The following is a 22,509-nucleotide window of genomic DNA, read 5'->3' as shown; positions in this document are numbered from 1 at the left end:
TCTCTCTTTCTTCACTCTATCACAAAGCTCCTGGCAGGGCATACTACCTCTTTGTGGGCTTTTGATTCATTGCTGAGCTGTATGTAAGAACAAGAGTTCACAAAATATCTTTAGGCAGTACGTTTTGAGAGTTTGGGGATTGTTTTATAGTCTGTGCACACTGATTTGATGTGTAACAAGTGGTAAAAATTTGAGAGCTTTTGAAATCTTTATAATTAACCTGCTATCTTATACTGCTTTTTACTAGTTATATTAATGGTGTTCGAAAGTAACTGACTCTTTTGGACCTGTGAACTTGTTTGACATCATGTAAATTTTTCCTTAGAAAGTGCCATAAAGCTGGATTACTGGATAGATAAAAGAGTATGAGACAACTGTATTTACTTAACCCGTTTTCTTGAGGGCACCAAAAATATAATCTCTTAATCTAGATAACTAACATTTTATTATGTAATTTGGACTTATGTTAATTATATAATACGCTTTGTGATCTTTTGAAGGGTCTTATTCATTATGGACGAGATAACCAGAATTTAGATATTTTACTTTTCCAAGAAGTCCTGGAATATATGTCTAGGATAGACAGAGTGCTGAGTTTTCCTGGAGGTTCACTTCTGTTAGCAGGATGCAGTGGTGTAGGTCGTCGGACCATTACTTCTTTAGTCAGTCATATGCATGGAGCAGTGCTGTTTTCACCAAAGATTTCCAGGGGATATGAACTGAAGCAGTTCAAAAATGATCTCAAACATGTGAGTGACTCACAGTCTTTTGTTTTATTTGGTTTTAAATCACAGTTAGTTATTCTTAAAGCCTTTAAAGACCTTTAAATCTCTGATATGCAGCATAGTCTTTATTTTAATTTTGATGATTGTTTTCTCCATGATTGTTACAAAATTATGTTTTTAGCTCTCAGAACCCCAGATTATGGGATGTTATATGGATAGGTAAGATAAACAAAAGGATGGCATTTAGGACATATGTAGGTATATTTAAAAATTATCCTCTCGCTTTTAATGTCCTAGATGTAAAATAATTATATTTCTTCCCAGTAGTATTTGTTTATGAACTGGATTTACTTTCCAAACTATATGGCTAAATTTTGATTTTTTGGTGGATTTATTTGCTAGACTATATGGCTAAATTTTGATTACTCAAATATCAATCAATAAAAACAGCTTAGTTTACATACAAAATGAAAGTTTTTACCTGTGCCAAAAATATTTAGTGGGTACCAAAATGTATTTTCTTATTGTGCAGGTGCTACATCTTGTAGGTATTGAAGCACAACAAGTAGTTTTACTTCTTGAGGATTATCAGTTTGTACATCCTACATTTTTGGAGATGATCAATAGCCTTTTGTCTTCAGGCAAGTAAATGGGTTCTGTTTAAAGAAACTAAGAGTAATAATGTAAAAATTATTCAAGTAAAGTGATCTTATATAAAATTATGTTTCAGAGAACACTTGGCATAGCTTTTACTAAAGTGACATGGAATTAAACATTAAACATGCTTGGAGCAGGAGAACTGAGTAACCCTGTTTTTATAAAACCAAGAGATTGTGGAATTATATAAAAATGATGATTAAATATTGAATATTGACGAATATATTGAAAAATTGGCCCTCTTACACACTTTTGGTGGGACTATTATCTGTTATAACCTTTTAGGAAAGTTATCAACCAGTACTTATTTAAAAAATGTGTTATACCGGGCTTCCCTGGTGGCACAGTTGTTAAGCATCCACCTGCTAATTCAGGGGACATGGGTTCAAGCCCTGGTCTAGAAAGATCCCACATGCCGTGGAGCAACTAAGCCTGTGCGTCCCAACTACTGAGACTGCTCTCTAGAGCCCGTGAGCCACAACTACTGAAGCCTGTGCGCCTAGAGCCTGTGTTCCATAACAAGAGAAGCCACTGCAGAATAACCCCTGCTCTCCGCAACTAAAGGAAGCCCGCGTGCAACAACAAAGAACCAGTGCAGCTAAAAATAAATAAATAAATAAATTTAAAAATGTGTTATATCCTTTGATATAGAAATTATATAATGTATAGAAATTTAACCTATAGAAATAAAAGAACTAGTATGTAAGGAAATATGTAGTATAATTTATAATAAAAAATTGATAGAACCTCACTGTCCATCATTAATGGAATAATCGAATAATTATAATATGGCCTTAAATGTGTTTATATAATAGCAGATATATTTCAGATATATGAGGTCTCATATTTCTTGAATTGTGTTATACTCTTGTTGTCTCTGGAGCCACCTGACCTTTTTGGTGATTTCCTGAGGAGAATACCTGCAATTTCCTGCAATTCTCCCTTTTCTGAAGAATTTATGAAGTTTATTATAATCTCCTTATAATTCATAACCACTGTTAGTAGAATAGGTATGAGGTAGCTTTGTTTTAAACTTGGACTAAGAGTATTTTGGTACTTAAGTACAAAATAAGCCTTGTTAAAAGCTAGTTTCAACTATATGAATTGTTCCATTCTAGGGACCCGAGGACAAAATTTGCATGATGCTAATGTTCCACTCAGGTTTTAATAAATACTTGTTTTGTATCCTGCTAGGTAGACTCTGGGATAAAATAGTCTTTTTTTTCCAGAATTTAACAGCTTTGGTTGAAGGAAACATTTTATTTATACAGTGAGGTATCTACACGTTAGTGCCCAAATGAGAAAGACTCTAGTTAGACAAGTGGTAGGTCAATTTCTGTCAAACTGAAGGGAAATTGTATAGTGAAAGTGGTATGTCTTGAGCAAGCTTGAAGTGTTTGCGGCCCTTTTTATAAATAATCTCTTCTGATTTTTAAAGTGCACATTCCTGCATATTGCTTAAATTGTCACTAGATGGAGACCTTGTTCATTTTGGCTGAGATAAACTTGTAGGCCAGATATATACAGGGGTTTTGTTTTTTTGTTTTGGTTTTAATTTATGAAAGCAAACGTCCAGATAAGCATTAACCCAGTAATTATTTTTATTGTAAGATAAATTGGTCTTTTTATCAAGATATAATAGCAAAAATCATAAATAAAGTTAAATTTTGGTAAAGTTAAATTTTGACAATGTTTTCTGGCAAAAAAAGTATTTGAAAAATACTTTCAGAGAAAGTACTCAATGGGCCTTTTTATCTCTTTTTTATATTTCAAATTCTTATTCCCTATAGAGTATGTAAATAGAGGTAGCTTCCTTTACCAAATTTAAGAAATCAGGGGTATCTTGGTATGGCTGAAATTTAGAGGAAGACATAGAGCACATTTATGTGTGTATGCATTTGAATATGTACATGCTTGTTGGTTGGGGAGCAATCTGGTACCTCTGAGATGAGCCTAAAGAAAAGTAGGGATTCAGACTATTTTGGGCTCTACATGAATGCAACAAAAGAATTTTCATTTAATCTTACAGTTTCTTGTGAACTACAAATATGTTGGTTTAACAAATATTTATTAAATAACTGGATTTATGGTGGTGAACAAGACAAGGTTCAAGCCCTCTATTAAATTCTTACAGTCTTAATCACCTTTGATTTGACTTTCATCATTCTGTTGTATAGTAGCAGGCCATGACTAGTTCTCCTGATTTATAGTACAAGTTCATTCATTCATTTGATAATTCATTTGTTCATTTATTTAACAAATATTTATGTATTAGATACTTGCCAAGAATGCCCTAAGGTTAATATTGATCATGATCAAATTTTTGCCCTCTGGGAATTCAGAATCTAATTGGGCAGGAAAGGGAAGTAATTCATTCATTATTAAATGATGTGGTAAATGCTAAACAGTGATGTTTGGATATTATACACAAGAGAAAAGAGTGCTTTACCTAGCATGTGGGTATTCAGGAAAGGTTCATGGACATAGCAGTTGACAAAGTAGTGTCTTGAGGGATAAACAATAATTTTAGGGGAAGATAAGGGGCAGAGGAAGACTGTGGGTATAATATTCCAGGAAGAGGGAGTATTTTATTAAATTTTTGGAACACAAAGAAGTTCATTGAGGCTAGAATACAATGTCTTGTGGGGTTGGGGTAGAGAAGGACTTGGAAAAGCAGGTAGATGGCTAGATTATGAAATGTCTTTAACGGTTTGCTTAATCAAATGAAGTCTATAGATGTAGATTTGTGAATAATATAGAGGGTGGTAGGGTTTGTTTATTTTTGAAAACAAAGCTTGAATAACATCAGATTATTTGATATAAAAATAGAAGAAGCATTGTATGTGTAAAATGTGTTTTGAATTAGTATAATGCAGGTAAAACTCAAAAGAAATGTAATGTTATCTAGGTGAAGTTCCCGGACTCTACACTCTTGAAGAATTAGAGCCCTTGCTGTTGCCTCTTAAAGATCAGGCTTCTCAGGATGGTTTTTTTGGACCAGTCTTCAATTACTTCACATATAGTAAGTGCCATAGAATTCATTAATCAATTTAAACTATGTTTCATGTGAAATAAATACCATTTAATTTGCCTTATTTTCTCATTAGCAAATAAGTAGCAAATAAGTAGCATAAAGGCTAATCTATAATAAAAACAAGTTAGCAAAATTTTAGTGAAAGGGAAGGGTGAAAGTATGGCAATGTTCTTTGGAATATTTACTTTGTTGCCTCTGTTTTCATGTGAAATTTGCGCTTTAGTACCTCCTATCTTAGAGAATTATTGAACTATTTAGATTGTGCCAGACTCTGTAGTGGTTTTTTTTGAAACTAAAGAAAGTTTGATTATTACAGAAGTAGTTTCATGTGCACTGTAGATATCTAAAATTGATAAACAAAAAATAAGGCAATGATGACAGCACCCAGACATGACTATTACATTGATCTTTATTTTTCTAAAAGAACATTTATTATTGATGAAATACAGAAAGTTGTTAAAGAGCTACCCTCCCTTCTGTCCACGTCAAGTTTACAGGGAAATTCTACTACACCTTTAAGAAACAGATCATCTCAATGCTATTTTAAACTGTTTCAGAGCATAGAAAATAAAGGAAAGTGTCCAAAATCCTTTTTACAAAGGGAAAATAATATTGACATTGAAAGAAGGAAAAGGTATTTCTCCTAAAAGAAAACCAGAGATCAGTTTTGCTTGTGAATATTGAAACAAAAATCCTTGAAAGAAAAATTACAAAATAGAATCCAGTATCATATTTGAAAAGTAACAGCAATATCATACCTTTCTGGATCTTTTATCCTAGCATACACACACACACACACACACACACACACACACACGTATTTTTTAACCAAAATAAAAATTAGACTGTAATACTATTTCATAGCTTGTTCTTTTTATAACAGCTCCTACCATCCCATTTCCAAGCATTGTAATTTCATAAAACCACACCATATATAGGTTTCTCCAATTATTATTATTGTAATATTCCAAAACTATAATTTTCTTGTTTTTTTAGGAATTCAACAAAACTTGCATATTGTCTTGATAATGGATTCTGCAAATTTAAACTTCATAATAAACTGTGAGAGTAATCCTGCTTTGCATAAGAAGTGCCAGGTGTTGTGGATGGAGGGTTGGTCAGATAGCAGTATGAAGAAAGTAAGTTTAATGTTTAAATGTAGAAGTAAAAAGTAAGCACATTTTTTTAAAAGTTATTGATTGTCACAATTTCCCTTTGGTGTTTATTATAATATTACCTTAATTGTGGCACTGAACATCTCTCATAAGTTTGAAAATAACTCTTTTCTTCATACTCTTGTATTTGATAGTTTAGTTGAGTATAGAATTTTAGGTGGAAGATTATGTTCTTAATTAAGGACCACAGAGATATTATTGTACTTTAAAAATTTTATGCATTTCATTACGTAGCCTATTATAGGCTAGCTTATGATAAATATATCACAACAATAATATTAGCTGTTGTTTAAATTAAAATCTAGATGCTTTTAAAAAAATCTGTCATTGTTATGATATGTGTTCAGAGGGGGTTGAGTTTAAAGTGTGAACTCATAGCACCATCTCAGCTGGAAGCCTTTTATATTGCTTCATTTGAATGAATAATAATTTTCAATATTGTCTCTTTGAATGATACTCATATTCCCAATCATTCATTTCTTTATTTTTGTATAGTAGCAGTGCAGACTAATGCCTGTCATGATTCAGAGGAAGGAGTGTAATTTGAGATGATAGACAAAGTTTTAGAGTTGAGATGATATTTTAGTTAGATTTCAGTAAGTAGGTAAAGGAGAGGAAAGTTATTCTAGTCTGTGGAGGCCAATGAACAAGAGGTATTCATTAAGAAGTAGTAATTATTGGGTGCCTAATACATGCCAATATTCTATATATTGGGGATATAGCGGAGAAAAGAGAGACAAAAGTCCCTGCCCTCATGGAATTTACATTCTTTTGAGGGATATTTGGGGGGAAAGCTTTCTAGGTGAAGAACCTGAGATGAGAGCATGCCTGGTGATTCTGAGGATCAGCAAGAAGCCAGTTCATTTGTAACAGAGCCTTCAAGGGGGAGAGTAGTTGCAGGCGAGGTCAGTGAAGTAAGAGAAAGGTTAGGGTGGGGCTTTGGATGCTATTATAAGGATTTTGGCTATCCTGGAAACAAGTAAGGGATCCCTTGGAGGCTTTTGAGCAAAACTGTTCTAAGGTTTTAATGGTAATAACTCTGGCTTCTGAGCTGAAAATAGACTATAGAACACAAGGAAGAAGCAGTCATAAAGCTACTGCAGTAATCTGGGGAGAGACGAGGATAGCTTGCTCTCAGGATGTAGTGGTAGAGGTAGTGAGAAGTGGTAGATACTGGGTATGTTTTGCAGTAGAAACGATAAGATTTGTTGACAAATTGTAATAAGGTGTAAGCAAAAGTGAGGAGTTAAGGATACCTCCAAGTCTGTTGGCTTGAACACCTGGAAGGATGGAATACCTGTCAGTTGAGGGGAGACTCTGAGAAGAACATTTTGGGAGGAGAATATGAGGCTTTCAGTTTTAGATGTGTGAAATATGAGGTGTTAGACATCTGAGTTGGAAGATTGAGAAGACATTTGGATATATGAGAACAGGGGAAGAGGTCAGGCATACAGGTAAAATTGTGGGAATTATCAGAGTATAGCTGGCATTTAAAGCTGTGAGAAAAAATATCCCTAAGGAAGTGAATGTTAGCAAAGAGAGGAGAGATGCAAAGGCTGAACTCTGGGGCACTTCAACATTAAGAGGTTGAGATGAAGAACAGGAATCAGCAAAGGATACTGAGAAGGAACTGCTAGGGAAATAGGAAAGCGGGAGAGCGTGTAGACAAGTGAAGCCTAGAAGCCAAGTGAAGACAGCATTTCAAAGGAATGAGTAAGGATGAATGGTGACACATGAAGGTAGACAAGGCCTGGGAACTGATTGTTGCATTTAACAGCATGGCATTCATTAGTGACTCTGATAAAGCAGTTTCAGTTAGTAGTGGAAAAAAAACATATTGAAATGTGTTTCAGAAAGAATGAGAAGAGTGGAGAGTGAATATGGTCACCTCTTTTGAGGAATTTTGTTACAAAGTAGAAGATGAAAATGGATCAGTAACTGGAGGAAGTGGGGATTAAAATGTTTTCTTTCTTTTTAAAAAAAAATTTAAGTTGAGACAAACTAGCATTTTCATACACTGTTGGGAATGCAGAAAAAAGCAAAACATGTATGTTACATGAAAGACAAGGGAAAATTGCTAGAGCAACATCCTTGGGTAGTAGACAGCATATGGGTCTATTGCACAAATGAAACGATTAAGGATAGGCCTTTGCTTGTAGAATGAAAGCATTATCCATAATAACAGGAAGGGAAGCAGAGTACAGGGGCACAGTTCCAAGTAGGTGGGCAAGTGTGGTATGGGAAGTTTTGGACACTTCTGGATGTTTCTATTTTCCCAATGAAATAGGAGGTAAGATTATCAGTTAAGAGAAAAGTTGAGGGAACAGATTTTGGAGTCTTGAAGAGATATTAGAGGATATGCAAAATAGTAGTTTGGAAGAGGGAAAGAGTGAAAGGTTTAGGAGAATGGAGTATAATAGCTAGGTAGCATTAAGGGTTCACGAGAGGTTAGTGATTATAAAGTTCAGTGAGGCCAGTCAGCATAGTTGTGTGTTTTTTCTCCAGTTACATGTGCACTCATAGGTGCAGACCTTCAATAGGTGGTGACTTGCATTTAACCAGGATTGGGGCTTTGATTTGCTACTCAAGTATGACAAAACGAGTGAAGGCCAAGAGAGCTGAGAAATTATGGTAGGAAGATGGTGAGTGACAGTATAAAGTTTGGTAAATTATAGATTGTAGTTCTTGGTGGAGTCTGAGGATGATTGACATTGCAAAGGGAATGAGCTGGGAAGACAGGAGTGTAGTGGTAGCAGAGTGGAATGTTTGAAAGTGAAATTATGAAATGATTGCAGTTACTGTTAATGACAAGGTATCAGGATGTGACCCTTTGAAGTGGGGGTGAGTGGCTGGGAAAAAGGTGATAGAAAACAGAAGAAGAATTCAAGGAATTGAGAGGTCAGTGTATTAAAAGGAATTAATAGGGTTAATATACTTATTCAATTCTTTTTAGAAAGTGCCTTTTTTATCCCCAAGGTGGAAGAGTGGAGGCAAAGGGGAATGTGGGTAAATCCAGGCAGGAAAACTTTGCTAATGTAGAATATTGTTTAGGGATAGAATATTTCCCACCCCTCCCAGCTTTATTGAGGTATAATTGACACATAAAATTGTATATATCTAAGGTATACAACATGTTGTTTTGTATATTTATATGTTGTTAAATGATTACCACAATCCCACTAACATAAGGGATAAACTTACTTTTAAAATAAGTAAGTTTCCAAAGAAACAAATTTCCATTGATTTAAAAGTGTATATTTAAAATATTCTCACAGTTGCTTAAGTGTTTTTCAGAAATCAGTGAAGGTGTTTGAAAAAAAAAATTCTTTGGCTCAAGAACCATGGCACTTTCAAACTCTCCATTAGTTAAGGAATCTTTTGCTTAATGGTTTATTCAGTCTGAGAAATTCAGAAAATGATTTTTTGACCTAATTACCTAGATTACTTGTATTTCCTCTTGTTAGGAATGTTAACTGTATCAGATGGAAGAAGTTGAAGGTTTTGGCTTAATTTTAAAATTTCAGAGTTCTACTTATTTATTTTCCTTTTCCCAGAAATAGAGTTTAAAAAAATTTTTTGTATATTTTAAAATAGTATTCTTCTTATAAGATTATAATATTTTCTTTAATAATGATGATATCTGTTCATGAAACTTTATTTTCTTATTTGTGATAGTGGCAAAAACCTAGCTATAGACAATAGATAGTTTTTAGAATTATTAATTATGTTGATGGCAGTTATGTTAATTATCAATTATGAAATTATTTTTGTTCAGTGTTAGTTATTTCTTATTTAAGAAAGCTAAGTTTCCTTCCTATTCCTTTATGCCATTAAGGCATTTTATTAGTTTGATGCCAAATAAAATATTTATTTTATTATTTTGTGATTTTAAATGGCATCTGTGATTATTTTCTAATTCAATCAAAAATGTGATTTTCTTCATTTCAAAAAATCTAATCATTTTTCAAGCGAGATGTTGAAACTTTCCTATGTGCTATTAATTTGCAATAAATTAATGGTTGATATGTGTCAAAATCTTGGCTAGGAAATAATGTCCTCTAAAGAATTCTAGAAGAAAAGTCCAATTGAGACTGTTTTTTTTTGTTTTTTTTTTTGGTGTGTGTGTGTTAAAGGTTTTCTAACCTCTGATATTGGATTTACTTAAACTTTTTTCATACTGAATTGAGGTTTATAGAAATGCTCTTCCTATTTTAGATACCTGAAATGTTATTCAGTGAAACAGGTTGTGAAGAAAAATATAGCGACAAAAGAAAAAAAGAAGAAAATAAAAAGAATTCAGGTAGTATTTTGATGAAATTGATTTTATCTGATTTTTATTGATAAAATAATTCCTGATTTCTAATGTTATAGATCCATTAAAGATTCATGGTAATTATGAATTGGAATAATGCTAAACTAACTAAGTTAGATTTCTTTTGATGCAAACTAAACTATATTTATTTATTTATTTTTTGTGGTATGTGGGCCTCTCACTGTTGTGGCCTGTCCCATTGCGGAGCACAGGCTCCGGACGCACCGGCTCAGCGGCCATGGCTCACGGGCCCAGCCGTTCCGCGGCATGTGGGATCTTCCCGGACCGGGGCACGAACCCGTGTCCCCTGCATTGGCAGGCGGATTCTCAACCACTGTGCCACCAGGGAAGCCCCAAACTGAACTTTAAAGCCCTCTTTTTTTTTAAAACTAATGTTTATGTCATTTTATATAGGACCTAACAGAATATCTATTGTTTAAAATTAAGACATTAGAAATTTACATTTTTGACCCAAATGATCTAAAGGACTTACTTATATAGGGTTTTGGGCTAATAGCCTAAACTTTTCATATTAGCTTATCACTTAGATATGTCAAAGCACTCAATTCATATGCAAAACTGTGTTATGATTCTTTGAGTATGGACGTAATATTTTATTAACTATAATGTTCTCATTATTTTCTCCATTTCCACATCAACTTTGAATGTGGTCTTTTTCTTTTATACCATAGCATATTTATTCATTTATTTAATCTAACCATCTAATTATTAAATATTTATTGAACTTGTTTTATATTAGGTACTGGACTGGATACTGGAGATGACTTAGGATAATCTAGTTATAGCTAGAAATATGTTATATATAAACATAAAATTTTGCTATAGCAGGATAAGTGATGGTAGAAGTTTATATGAAGTACATTGGAAAGTAAAGCCTCTACCTAGCAGATACTAAAGGAAACGCACATTGCCCAGATAGGCAGTTTGGGGAGGTCATTTTGGTTAGAGCTACTAGCATGAGAAAGGCTTGAGAAATAAAATAGGCATTTTTATGGAACTATAAATACCCTGAAGGGCTAAAACATAAGATATAATAAGTAGTAGAGTACTAGATGAAGAGAAAAAGGTAGACAGGGTTGGGTAAGGAAGAGCCTTCCATGTCATGCTAAAGAAGGAATTTGGATTCTGACTTGTGGGTGATTTGGAATAATTGAGAGATTTTTCATAGAGACGTAACCAGAGGCTTGTTTTAGAAACATGTCTCTGTGTCTACCCGTTTCTTCAGTTATGAAAAATAGATTGGTGTACAGAGAAACCAGAGGTACTGTAGACCAGTATAGAAGGCTATTGCCTTCTAATCTAAGAGGAAGGAATGGACTTGAGTAGATATTAGGAGGTAATCTAAAGAGGACTTGGTTATGTAATGGCTGTTGCATGCAAGGAAGAAGAAGGATGCAAGAATATTTCTCAGGGTTCTGCTTGGAAACTTCATTAGAAGTTGATTTTATTCACTGAGGTAGGGAATACAGAGGGAAATAGGTTGAGACAACGAGAGGGAGATCGTATGTTTGGTCATGTATATATTGGATCTAATGGGAGCTTGTTTTTAATTTTTTGGCTTTTTAAGTCCTGTTTCTCCCTGTGTAAATAAGAGTGGATAAGTGTTACTTGGTTTGGTATCTCTTTTCCATTCAAGTAGCTTTTAGTGAGCTATAGATTTATCTTTCTTGCAGTAATAAAAATTGTCAAGGGAAATATATAACAGTGGAAGGATAGAGACCAATGAAATTAATTAATGCAAAGTTAATAAGAAAAATGGAAGTTGTGAATGGATAGGAAGGCCTGTGCACCTTTAAGGCAAATATGTTATCTCATATTTATAATTTCATTGTGTAGAAGTATCTGGTAAGAATAAATATAGTTAAGCTCATTTTCTCTAATTCTTAATGGATCATACTTATATTGTCATTTTTTTCTCTTTCTAGTTGATCCTGATTTTCTAAAATCATTTTTATTAATCCACGAGTCTTGTAAAGCATATGGTGCTACACCAAGCCGATATATGACCTTTTTACGTGTGTATTCTGCCATTAGTAGAAGCAAGAGAAAGGAATTATTAAAAAGACAAAGTCATTTGCAGGTACAATATTGGTAATCTTAAATTATTTTATCTATAGATAGGGGACAAGGATTATGTAAATCACAATGCCATGTTGCCATATTTAATATAAATAAATATTGTACTGTATTAAATGTCTTGGAAAACTGTCTCACTTACCAATCTTTATTGCCCGCTAGATTATAGTAATGGTTTTGTAATTTTTTTTTTTTGGTTGAATAATTATTTCCTCACTGCATGGTATTTTTGTGTTTTTGATAGCTTATGGTGCTGTCTTTAAATGTCTTTTTCATATGAATGCATTTTAGAAATCAGAAATGCCTATTATTAATTAAAACATAATATCCAATATTATGCTTTATAATAAACTTTAAATTATATTTATAATTATATTTTATAAATATATTCTTAAAATGATATTTTATAAGTATATTCTTATCCATGTCACTTCACTTGGTATGTTCTGAACAGTTTTCTTTTTGTATTTCTCTAACTGCAGAGCTTAAACTTAAGCATGGTATTAGAATGTCAGCTTCAGATTCTGTCAGAGAGCATTTCCTCTGCCAAGTTCTTGCTTCTCTTGGTGAGGGTTGTAAACTAATTGGCAGAGTTATCTTTATTCTTCTTTCTAATGATTCACTTTCATTTATATTAAGCCACTAACTCTACATGCTTTGGAGGGTTAATTTCCTGATTTAGTTCTCTATGGTGTTTCAGGTAAATCAGTTAAACTCACTGAGTTGCAGCTTAATTGGTTGAATGTGTTGAGTACATTAGATAAAATTCAAATGTAAAGAACCAGCATGATGCCTGTCCTCTGCTGGGTGCTCAGTAAATACTATTTACATTCCTTTTTTTTGCCATTACTATCTTTCCAAATCTTCTGATTTGTTATGTGACAAAAACCCAATCATATTAAAGAAGAGAGGGAATATTTTTCATGTTTATTCCTTGGATTATCCATGGGCTGTGGAATGGGGTGTTATAATGGCCAGGCCAGGGTCAAACAACCACCGAAAGAATAGCTGAAGCATTTTGAGTGATTGCTTACCAGAACCATTTGTAAGGCAGTCTCTTATAAAATAGTTGGGTAGTGGACAGACAAAACCAAGTCACGTCCAATATAAAAAGAGTGGCCCCTGAGTCCTTCTGACCAACCAATGAGACTGAAAAATGGGAAAGGTTTACAGAATTTTTTTTTCTTTTCTATTTTCCTTCCTGTCTAATGCAGTGAGTAAAAACCCTACTATTTAAGCTATCTAATATCTAATATATGTTGATCTGTTCAGGTTTACTGTGATGCTTTAAGATCTATCTTTCTCTAAAGCTTCTGTGGAGTCTTTTACTACATCTTAATGAGTACACAGTTGAATAAATCATTATAATCAGCAAGACGAAAATACCTAAGTCCACTTGCAAATGTAGTATATGTACACATTTACATTTATGCTTGATTCTTTCTTATAGACTTTGTTTACTGTATGTATATAAAATTCCTTTTCTTTTAATATTGTCAATCAATATTTTATTGATGTAGGCTGGTGTATCTAAACTAAATGAAGCTAAAGCTCTCGTGGATGAACTGAACAGAAAAGCCGGAGAACAAAGTGTATTACTTAAAACTAAGCAAGATGAAGCAGATTCTGCTCTTCAAGAGATCACAGTATCAATGCAGGTAATGTTTAGAGTAAACTCAACCATGCAAACAGTAGAAAGGTCATTTATGCCTGATTGTCAATCAGTGTGAGAAATAACATTTTTACTTATGTGGATTTAAAAAATATTGCTTGTCTGTGCTGAGTAGACTGATAGTGTTGTGTACTTGAACTTTTGTGGAAAAGTGTGTTATTTTCCCATATTATTTGAAATCAAAACTATATTATCCTCCATTGTTCATACACTAATTTACCTAAACCCTATAATATAAAAATATAAACATTTTAATTGGTATAGATTGGTCTGTAACTGATTTTGTTTACCCTCTGTTAGTTAATATTTCCTTTTATTTTTCTTAATATCTCTTTCAGGCTTCAAGGGTTTTCCCTGTTTTTAATATTCTCAAGATTTACAAAATAAATCTTTATTCATTCTATTTATACTTTCATGATATTTTAAATATTTTGTTTATATCCTCTTTTAACATTGCCTTTCTTTTGTTGAACCCTCTCAAGGGAGATTTCTCTCTGTTCTTTCTTGCTTGGGTATTCTTTTACATTTGCACACCCTCTCAGTATGCTCCTGTCCATTACCTTGCTTTTTAGTACTGATTATATACCAATTACCACCAAATCCATCTTTTTTGTCCTTCAGCCCTATCCGTCCTCTGAACTTCAGACTCAAATAGCCAGTAATCTGTTAGACATGTCTTCTTGAAAGTTTCACAATTCAAAACAGATTAAAAACTGAACTTATAATTTCCTTTTCTGTATTCCTTTCCTCAGTTTATGGCACTACACTATAGCTAATTATTTAAGACAGAATTTATAAATTATGTTAGACTTCTGTTCCCTCAATTTATGACTCTAATGAATCATTAAATTCTGTTAGTTTTATCTCCCTGATTGTGTCTTAAATGTTTCCCCATCTCAGTGTGGGTGACTATTAACCTTGCTTGAAGTCCAATGCCTCTTTTATTTAAATTAACTTCAGTGTTTATCAGACTAGTGTACATATCTCAGTAAAAGTAAATAGCATAAAAAAGTCTTAAAAATAACAAAGTTGGAGAGCTTATGATATAAAGACTTACTATAAAGCTGCAGTGGTCAAGGTAGGGTAATATTGGTGTAATGATAGGCACAGCGACTATTGGAACACTGTGGCATCCAGAAACAGACTCATGCGTACGTACATGGTCAATTAATTGTATACAAAACTACTGATTAAATGGGGAAAGGATGATCTTTTTAAAAAGTGGTACTGGAATATTTGGAGATCCACGAAGAGAGAAAAAGAAACCTCAGACCTTTACCTTACAACTTATATGAAAAGTAACTCAACATGGATCATAGACTTAAATGTACAGCATAAAATTATAAAACTTTAGAAGAAGATATGGCAGAAAATCTTTATGATGTTGGGTGAGGCAGAGATTTCTTAGATATGATACCAAAATAGAAGAAGAAAATAAATGATAAATAGGATCTTATACAAATTAAAACCTTGTGCTCTTTGAAATAAATTCCAAAGAAAATGAAAGGCAAGTCACAGACTGGGAGAAAACATTTACAAATGTGTATTTGATAAAAGACTTGTATCCAGCATGTATAGAAATGATTACAACTCAATACTAATAAAACTAACGATTCAATTTAAAAATAGGCAAAAGATTTGAACCTGCCCTTCATGAAAAAAAACTTATAAAGGGGCCAGTAAATATATGAATAGATGCTCAGCATCATTAATCAGCAAGGAAATGTAATCCCCTTATTTTTTAATATGAGACCTCATTCTAGCCCTTAGCTTTGTAGTGCTTAGCCTGGTAAATACAAATCCAGAGCTTCTTTGGCTTAATTTCTCAGAATAGTAACCTTTTTTCCAGACTTTTGATAGTTGGGAAGGGGAGTGGTATGACTCCATAAACTGCATATTTAAAAATGTGTTCTAACTATTCTGTGAAGACTTCACAAAGCCTCAGCTATTTTATAATTTTCATCAGCCACCTGCAGCATTCTCTCCTAGAGCCTTCTGGCTTGTTTCATTCTTTGCCTGGTTACAGCTGCTGTCCTGAGATCATTCTTTATCATCTTGGTTTACTCCCTCGTTTCTGTGGAGCCTATCCCCAAAAGCTTTGTAAGAAAGGCTACATGGGCGATAAATTTTGAGATCTCGCATATATGAACATTCTTCTCTGTCCTTGGTTGGTTGGTTGGTTGTGTGCTGGGAATAGTATTCTGGATTTTGAAGACATTGTTCCATATTCTCCTAGATTCCATTGTTGTGATTGAAACACTCAAAGCTATTTTAATTCCTGATTTGGGGTGACTTCTTTTTTTGTCTCGGAATCTTTTAGATCTTTGTTTCCATTTTTCTGAAAGATGTGGTGATTTGCTTTGGTTTAGGTTTATTTTCATCCACTGTGTCCAGTGTGGGTTCTTTCTACCTGAAAATTTATCTCCTTCAGTTCTGGGAAATTTCCTTATATTATTCTATTGATAATTCCTTTTCTTTTATTTCTCTGTTCTTGCTTTTTAGAATTCTTATTATTATTTGGGCTTTGGGCTTACTGGTCTGGTTCTCTAATTTTCTTATTTTCTCACTTTTTTTCTTCTCTATGTGCTTTACCTTCTTCAAAATTTCTTCAACTTTATTTTTTAACCCTCCTATTGAGTCTTTCATTTCTGTTAAATTATTTCTCAGGAGATTTAAAAAAAATCTCTAGATGTTTCCTTTTGGCAGTAGTGTCCTTTTTTGTTGTTGTTTCATCGTTGCAGTATCTCCAGCTAGCTCTCAGAGGATATTTTATGAAGTTTTCTTTTTCCTGAATATTTTTTTTCTGAATATGTTTTATTATTATTTTTCTTACATGATTGCTTTATTCTCAGTTAAAGAATAATTCTTAGTTATTCACAAAAAAACTTTCTTTTCATGTTTGGTCATCTTCATTGAAAATCTGAGCATGGAAGGGAGGTTTGTTTATTGTGAACTTCGCAAGAGGGTTATCTGGACTGATTTGAATGGCATAAGCAAAAGATTTCACCTGGCATGTCAAAATAAATTCCTCGGCAGATGGAAAATCTTCAAAGCAATAACATTTTCAGATAATTGATGATTATATACACATTCAGTGTTTACAAGATAAATTTATGGACTGCCTGACCTGGAAGTAATATATCAGAGAATAAATTTAATTTTCATACTGTAAAACTTTAACATAATTCTTTATCAATGAATTTTAGAACCAAAGTAATATAAATATTTATCTGAAGCAGCTAGTCATTTTTATTGTTAAGAATGTCTATCGAATACTTTTTTTTTTCCCTTCAGGAAATTGAAGGCATCATTCCATATTCTCCTAGCTTCTGTTGCTGTGATTGGAACACCTTTAAATTTCTTACCTTTCTTACCTTTAATTTGCAAAATGTAAAAACTTCATAAAGAATAATATCATTGGCTTCCCTGGTGGCGCAGTGGTTGAGAACCCGCCTGCCGAGGCAGGGGACGTGGGTTCGTGCCCCGGTCCGGGAAGATCCCACGTGCCGCGGAGTGGCTGGGCCCGTGAGCCATGGCCGCTGAGCCTGCGCGTCCGGAGCCTGTGCTCCGCAACAGGAGAGGCTGCGACAATGAGAGGCCCGCGTACTAAAAAAAAAAAAAAAAAAAAAAAAGAATAATATCATTGATAAGTATATATTTACAAAAGGAAAATATTCAGCACTCTGTGTGCCTATGTACCTTCAAACTAATGAACATTATTAAGATACATTGAGTACTGTGCTATTCTTTTCTCTGGACTGTTCTGGGAAGAGGTATTTCTAAGACTGTAGCTAATTGTATTACTTAGTAGAAACCCAGAAGAATAACTCTGCATTTTGTACTATAAGTTAATAATTTTGCTCAATTATAAATTGGAGACATTTCTGTTTGTTATTTTATACATAAGTATGGTAGGGAGAGACAGCTTAAATACCAAACTGTACAACTTTTAAGCTTGCAGCTCTAGGTTTGTGACATAAGGAAAGAACACACTAAATGCTGTAGGTACTCAGAATAGATATAACTTACAATTGGAAAAGTAGGTTAATAAAACACGAAACACATGAGTTGGACCTGTAAGGCTGATTTTGATATTGTGGAGATGGAGAAAAGAACTTTCCCTGTTGAGGAGCAGTAGCAAAGATACACAGGTAGAAACACTTGTGGAACATAGAAGATTTCAATTGTGCTCACGTGTCAGATACCTGAAGGATCAATATATTTGGCAATAGGACACAAGGCATTAGTATTGTGGTTGTTGTTGGTTTAAACAACAGAAATTTATTTCTTCCAGTTCAGGCAGCGAGAGAGAGAGAAAAAAACTCTCTGGTCTCTTCTTTTTTTGATTTAATTGAGATATAATTGACTCGTAGCACTATATATTAGTTTCAGCTGTACAACATAATGATTCTGTATATGTATATAATGTGACATGATTACCACAGTAAGTCTAGAGAAGATGCCAAGCATTAGTTTTTAAACTCCTTGAATGATTATAATATGGTTGAGAATCACTGTTGTTAGGATTCTTGGAAGGTTTCTTGACAAATTTTTTCCCTTGTTTTTTTTTTTTATAGTATAATAAATAAATAAATCAAACACAAACATTCATGATGTTCATGCATTTTTATATATGTGAGACCCTTGATTTTTGTATTCATGAGCAAAGAAGTCATGTGTTAATATATCATTTAGTGTTCTTCGAAGCTTTACTAATTTTTGTTTCTATATTCGCCATATTATTGTCATGATTTCAATTAATTTTTGTCTGAAATAAAGTCTAGAAACAAACTTCTAATATACTATAGCTTGTCTCTAAGAATTATTACTATTCTACTATTAGAATTATAGAAGACTTCTATTTTCAGTTTTCTTATTTATGAAATAAGCATAATAGTATTTATCTCAGGGTTGTTGCAAGTGTTAAATGTATATTATTATGATCATTTTCTAAATTATGCACTTCTGACATGTTTGATTTTTAAATAGTAAGCATTTATTACCTTGCTATTAAGAAAAAACTAAATCAAATTAAGCATACTTCTTTATAGTAAATATAGAGTAAATTATATCATCAGTCTCCTAGGCATTTTAGAAACTCTTATGCCAAGTAATATTAGAAAAGCATTTAATAGAAAGTGCTATTTTAAAATAACATTTTTGGTATCATGCTTTTAAATGTTGAGTGCATTAAAATTGATTGGAATGCTATTTAAATATTCCTATAGGATGCTAGTGAACAAAAGACAGAACTTGAAAGAATAAAGCACAGAATAGCAGAAGAAGTCATTAAAATTGAAGAAAGGAAAAACAAAATTGATGATGAATTAAAAGAAGTACAGGTAAGTTAAAAAAAAAAGGAAGCAGTGAAAGAGCCATTTACATTTTTGATTACCAATTTTACATAGGAGTTTAAATATTATTTGCATAAGTCACTTTCTAATAGTATTATCAATGTGGCTTTCACTCAATACTATTTATTAAAGAGAAGCAGGAAGGAAAATCTGCTAGGAGGAGTAAGCAAACTAACTGATGGTTGTTAAAAATAATCTTTGTTTTCTGTGAACCATGTTGTTTTGACTGTAGAGGAAAAAATATTTTGTAGATAAATTAAGACAAACTCTTAGGCCTTTTTTTCTTGAGACTTGATTAAATAAGCAAACAAGTCTTAGAATAAATATAAAGAGCCTCTTGAAAATGGCAAATTGTCTCAAAACAAATTAGATTTTCCAAATTAGACTGTTGCAGTTATGGTGAGAAAAAACTCTTACTTTCTCTATGTGAACATTTTGTACTTTGTGTGTTTTAGGGTATTTTGATATTTGAAGAGAATGGATATTAATAATGAGTCATTTTTAATAAATGACAATAAATCATTATTTGTAAAGAGTTAGTGATTTTTTCATACATATTTTTTGAAAGTAAAAATGCCCTTTTCGTGTTCTAGCCTCTAGTCAATGAAGCTAAACTAGCAGTTGGAAACATTAAGCCAGAATCTCTTTCAGAAATTCGTTCACTGCGTATGCCACCTGATATAATCAGGGACATTCTTGAAGGAGTTTTAAGATTAATGGGTATCTTTGATACATCTTGGGTGAGCATGAAAAGGTAAGTTTTTGAATTTGTGAAAAATGTTATATATGAATATATATATATAATATAAATATGAATTATACATTCATATTTTTAAATATTTCTTATATTGCTTCTCAAACTGAATTTCATCTAAGTACCTGGTTATACACTTTCCCCTGATATTTCAAGATGGTCTATGTAATCATATATCAAGATCTATATTTTCCTTTCTCTATAAGTTATTGTTAAAAGTGTCAAAGGAAAACAGGAATGTCTTAAAGTCTTTAAGAGCATCTTAATAAAAATAAAAATTTATTTGGTCCTCACACAGTTTAGAGCATTATGTTTATTGTGATTTACTGATGAAGAAAATATAGTCACTATTCTCAAAAACAATCTTGGGCTCTTGGCAGAGACAGAGAGATACAGAGAGCAGGCGAGAGCCCCATAAATTGTATAAGAGTGATGTAAACTGGAAGAGATAAGGCTGATTATTAACTCAGTATGCAGTTATGCAGCTTTAGGTTTCACAGTATAACAATGATATTGTGGTTTGTGCTGCTATTCAATTCCATTTTAGGACTTAGGTTGATAGTAGAGTTCTTTTTCTATCTGAAATGGGAGAGAAGATTTAGATTGAGGGAGCACTTTAAAATCTTTCTTATAAAGGAGTCAGAATATTTTCTTGCATATCCTAGAATGTATTAGTACCCAGGGTTTCACAAAAAAGGGATGTGAGTAGAGTTCAAGATTATAATTCCTTCATTTTATTGATTCAGTGTATTCATAGAACATAAGTAAAACTGTTGTGCCTCTTTCTGGAGATCCTCGTCTATAAAAAATGACGAATGGTACTTTAGAAGCTTAAGTACTTTAAAAGTACCCTATTTTTTGGTTAACTAATAGATTAAAAGTATTGTATATAGCACTTTGTTAAATTGATATTTTTGTTAAAAATAGCAAACTTTATTTAGTCTTATTTGAAGTACTATGCTTTAATTTCAGTTTCCTTGCAAAGAGAGGTGTGAGAGAAGACATAGCAACCTTTGATGCACGAAATATTCCAAAGGAAATAAGAGAGAGTGTTGAAGAACTTCTTTTTAAAAATAAAGGATCTTTTGATCCAAAGGTAATTTTTAACAGTTATGCCATAAACCCCCTTTCCATACTATATAATATTCTATTTGTCAAAATATGATGATTTATCATTATTGATTGTTTAGTTTACCTAAAAACTAAAAGTTTATTATAATAAGTTGTAAGTATTATAGCTGGGAAGCATTTACCAGAAGAATTAGGTAAACTATTGTAGAATCTAGGGGGTTGGGGGCAGGTTTATTATCTTAAGTGGTTTTTGAATCTTATGATCTGCTGTCAACGGTAAGTTCCTAACTAATCATAACTTCCAACTTGCCTGTATGCTTTTATTTCTTCTAGTATACTTGTCATATAATAACAGATATCTCTCGGGATACTTATATCTAATTTCAGTGAAGAGTTTAAATTCCATGATTCTGATCTTTTTTAGATCCTTTATTCAAAATGTCATATACTTCTTTGACACCAATAGCAATTGTTCGAAAATTGCTTTTATCTAGTAAAGATCTATCTTGTATATTGAAGAGAAAGAATTGATGCTTGAATATCATTGTGGATGGCACATCTATTCATTTTAAATGTGGCTAATAATTACTTATGTTAATAAAATGTCATTATATTAAAAATTATATGCGGTTCAAAAATATTTATTCTTAAGAAAAAATAGAGTTTATTTATTTTTCACTTAATCAAAATAGCAATTCACTTTATTTTTGCTATAAACCAAAAACGTCATTATTCAGGATAAGTTATTAAACAAATGCTTTAAAAAATACACTAGAATTAAGTTTGCTTTTATTTGAAATTAAGTTAGGATGCGGGATAATTTCTGATGTATTTTTCAGAATGCTAAGCGTGCCAGTACTGCAGCTGCTCCTTTAGCTGCCTGGGTTAAAGCCAATGTCCAGTACTCCCATGTCTTGGAACGAATTCAGCCTTTGGAAACTGAACAGGCAGGATTAGAATTGTAAGTGAAACATAAAATGCAAATAATTCTAACCTTTATTTTCTTCAATCTGATGACCTAGTTATATTATTAGGATTTATTTCTTGTCTGTATCTAAAAAGGCAGCTGACAACACTGAGTCATTTAAATACAATTAAGAATGTAGATCAAAATGATGGAGTGGAGGATGTGGAGCTCACCTCACCTCACAAACACATCAAAAACACATCTACATGTGGAACAATTGTCATGGAAAACTAACTAGAAACTGGCAGAAGAACTGTACAATTAAAGCTGCAAGAAAGATCTGTACATAATGGGGTAGGACAGAAAAAAAAGGCGTTTGGTCAGGACCTGAGCCCCTAGGAAGGATCTGTAAGAAAGAGAAGTTCTATATGGGTGGACACTTGACTTGAAGAGCGAGGAGGTTGAGCCACAAACTGGGCATACCAGTCCTGGGCTCCTGCATGGAAGAGACAGTCACCCTTGCCTGCTGGGAAATCTACTGAGACAGACAGAAGGGCTGGAAAAGCCTAGACTCTACTTGTGAGGAGTGCTTGCATGCTGGCTTGCTAACAATCAGGGTGGAGAGAGCTTTGCATTAGTGGGTACTGCCTTACCACAATTCCCAATCCAAATGGGCAAACAACCCAGGCCCACTCCACTCCATCCCTGGTGCAAGATTTGTACACAGACTTGGTCTAGCTATGCAGAGACA

The 22,509-nt window shown here is 33.1% G+C and overlaps 1 protein-coding gene across 2 annotated transcripts in view; it reads left to right on the top strand.

Annotated features, from left to right (window-relative positions):
- DYNC2H1 (dynein cytoplasmic 2 heavy chain 1) overlaps positions 1-22,509 on the top strand; it is a 380,690-nt gene that overhangs the window by 99,496 nt on the left and 258,685 nt on the right. For both annotated transcript variants that reach the window (XM_059068297.2, XM_067038564.1), the window contains exons 49-59: positions 501-749; positions 1,258-1,366; positions 4,291-4,404; positions 5,413-5,555; positions 9,807-9,891; positions 11,850-12,004; positions 13,521-13,658; positions 18,901-19,014; positions 19,620-19,780; positions 20,753-20,876; positions 21,691-21,812. In XM_059068297.2, the coding sequence (XP_058924280.1) occupies positions 501-749; positions 1,258-1,366; positions 4,291-4,404; positions 5,413-5,555; positions 9,807-9,891; positions 11,850-12,004; positions 13,521-13,658; positions 18,901-19,014; positions 19,620-19,780; positions 20,753-20,876; positions 21,691-21,812 (1,514 nt within the window). The remainder of the gene's footprint in view (positions 1-500; positions 750-1,257; positions 1,367-4,290; positions 4,405-5,412; positions 5,556-9,806; positions 9,892-11,849; positions 12,005-13,520; positions 13,659-18,900; positions 19,015-19,619; positions 19,781-20,752; positions 20,877-21,690; positions 21,813-22,509) is intronic.

The sequence above is a fragment of the Kogia breviceps genome, chromosome 7, assembly GCF_026419965.1.
Source record: "Kogia breviceps isolate mKogBre1 chromosome 7, mKogBre1 haplotype 1, whole genome shotgun sequence".
Taxonomy (NCBI): Eukaryota; Metazoa; Chordata; class Mammalia; order Artiodactyla; family Physeteridae; genus Kogia; species Kogia breviceps.
The sequence above is the reverse complement of the archived record's forward strand: the minus strand, read 5'-3'. Positions and strand labels throughout refer to the sequence as shown.